Here is a 2,159-nt window from a genome sequence, read left to right on the forward strand (position 1 = left end):
CAGTGGGCGCCTGTGAGACTTTTTTGCACTGCGCTCTCCTACGTCTTCACGCACTTGTCCGCTGTCCCCTTTTTTCTTCTCCCTCCACCGCTATTGAATTACAGGCATCCGCTACTTCAACCTCTTCAGACAATGGTGTCGCTGAAGCTGCAGGCTCGTTTGGCGGCGGACATCCTCCGCTGCGGCCGCCACCGCGTGTGGCTGGACCCCAATGAGGCGTCGGAGATCTCCAACGCGAACTCGCGCAAGAGCGTGCGCAAGCTCATCAAGGACGGCCTGATTATCCGCAAGCCCGTCAAGGTGCACTCCCGCTCCCGCTGGCGCCACATTAAGGAGGCGAAGAGCATGGGCCGCCACGAGGGCCCTGGACGCCGCGAGGGTACCCGCGAAGCCCGCATGCCGAGCAAGGAGCTGTGGATGCGCCGCCTGCGCATCCTCCGCCGCCTGCTGCGCAAGTACCGCGAGGAGAAGAAGATTGACCGCCACATTTACCGCGAGCTGTACGTGAAGGCGAAGGGCAACGTGTTCCGCAACAAGCGCAACCTCATGGAGCACATCCACAAGGTGAAGAACGAGAAGAAGAAGGAGCGGCAGCTGGCTGAGCAGCTCGCGGCGAAGCGCCTGAAGGATGACCAGAACCGTCAGAAGGCCCGCAAGCAGGAGCTGCGCAAGCGCGAGAAGGACCGTGAGCGTGCTCGCCGCGAAGACGCTGCTGCCGCAGCCGCCGCCAAGCGGAACGCTGCCGCGAAGAGGGCTGCTGCTCCTTCTGGCAAGAAGCCCGTGAAGGCCGCTGCTCCTGCGAAGGCCGCTGCTCCCGCGAAGGCCGCTGCTCCTGCGAAGGCCGCCGCTGCTCCTGCGAAGGCCGCCGCTGCTCCCGCGAAGGCCGCCGCTGCTGCTCCCGCGAAGGCCGCTGCTCCTGCGAAGACCGCTGCTCCTGCGAAGGCCGCTGCTCCTGCGAAGGCCGCCGCCGCTGGAAAGAAGTCTGGTGGCAAGAAGTGAGGCGCATACTAGGACGTCCAACCTGTTTTTGTTCTTTTTTTGTTTCGTTTTTTAAGAAGATTCTTCTGCTGGCTTTTTTTGTGTGCTGCTTGTGGTGGGCTTGTAGAGATCCTGCTCTTGGTGGAGAGCAAAGCGTTCTGTTATTCTCATTTTTCCTTTTGCCTGCTTTCTTTCCTTACTCGCCTTCCGTTTGGCACTTGGTGGAGCTAGGCTTTTTGCTTCGGGCGTGTGTGTCGTCACCGCCGCGGGGTGAAGCGGAAGTCGGCGTCCTGCAGAGGCGATGTCGCACGTCACGGCGGACTTGGAGTACTTCAAGTGCGACATGTGCGGCGTGTACCTGCATAAAGACATCTTCTGCGACCACCGGCGCGAGTGTAAAGGTCTCGACTCGACGGAGCTGAAGAAGAGCGAGTGCCGCCAGATCGAGATGGAATTGGACCAGGAGACGCGGCGCCGGCTTGCGTCGCGGGCGGTGGATGGGGCAACTCTCGTGCCCGTCGAGCTCGCGGAGCGACAGCAGCAGGCACGCGTGCGGCGGACTGTGGCGGACTCGTACCAGGCGGAGGTAGACAAGGCGCTGCAGCAGCAGCTCGCCCCGGACAAGATGGAGTCGCTTGCCGCCTTTCTGCGGGAATGACTCCGGCGGTTATGCCGCCGCTGCTTCCGCCGCTGAGGCGAGGCCTGAGCGCGGATGGGAGGACGGCCAAAGCAGCAACAGCAGCACGATGGCGTGGGCGAAGGCAAAGGAGGCGGCGAGACCGATCGCACAGTTGCCCGAAGAAAAGAAACACGCCGGCGCGTGGGGGTCAGTCGTGGCAGTGACGCAAAAAAAAAAGCAGTGATGATGACTCAGTGTGCGCTGCCGTATTAAAGAAAAGAAAAAAAAAGGCGAAAAAGATTGAGCTGCACGTGTGGCTTTGTGCGTCTGTCTGCCAGTGGGCGCCTGTGAGTACTTTTTGCACTGCGCTCTCCTACGTCTTCACGCACTTGTCCGCTGTCCCCTTTTTTCTTCTCCCTCCACCGCTATTGAATTACAGGCATCCGCTACTTCAACCTCTTCAGACAATGGTGTCGCTGAAGCTGCAGGCTCGTTTGGCGGCGGACATCCTCCGCTGCGGCCGCCACCGCGTGTGGCTGGACCCCAATGAGGCGTCGGAGAT

At 61.2% G+C, this 2,159-nt stretch overlaps 2 protein-coding genes across 2 annotated transcripts; both read left to right on the forward strand.

Moving 5' to 3' along the window:
- On the forward strand, positions 1–999 carry Tco025E_10168 (ribosomal protein L19-like protein; the record flags this gene model as incomplete). The annotated part of the gene is made up of 1 exon (XM_029376953.1): positions 1–999. A coding segment is annotated over one exon (999 nt), but the record flags the coding sequence as incomplete, so codon positions are not given.
- A 280-nt stretch (positions 1,000–1,279) lies between these two features.
- Tco025E_10169 (uncharacterized protein) lies at positions 1,280–1,636 on the forward strand (the record flags this gene model as incomplete). Its single annotated transcript, XM_029376954.1, has 1 exon — positions 1,280–1,636. One exon carries the CDS (start codon positions 1,280–1,282, stop codon positions 1,634–1,636), a length of 357 nt encoding a protein of 118 aa, XP_029222938.1.
- Positions 1,637–2,159: the final 523 nt, after the last annotated feature.

The sequence above is a fragment of the Trypanosoma conorhini genome, assembly GCF_003719485.1.
Source record: "Trypanosoma conorhini strain 025E chromosome Unknown Tco_14.4_contig_01511, whole genome shotgun sequence".
Taxonomy (NCBI): Eukaryota; Euglenozoa; class Kinetoplastea; order Trypanosomatida; family Trypanosomatidae; genus Trypanosoma; species Trypanosoma conorhini.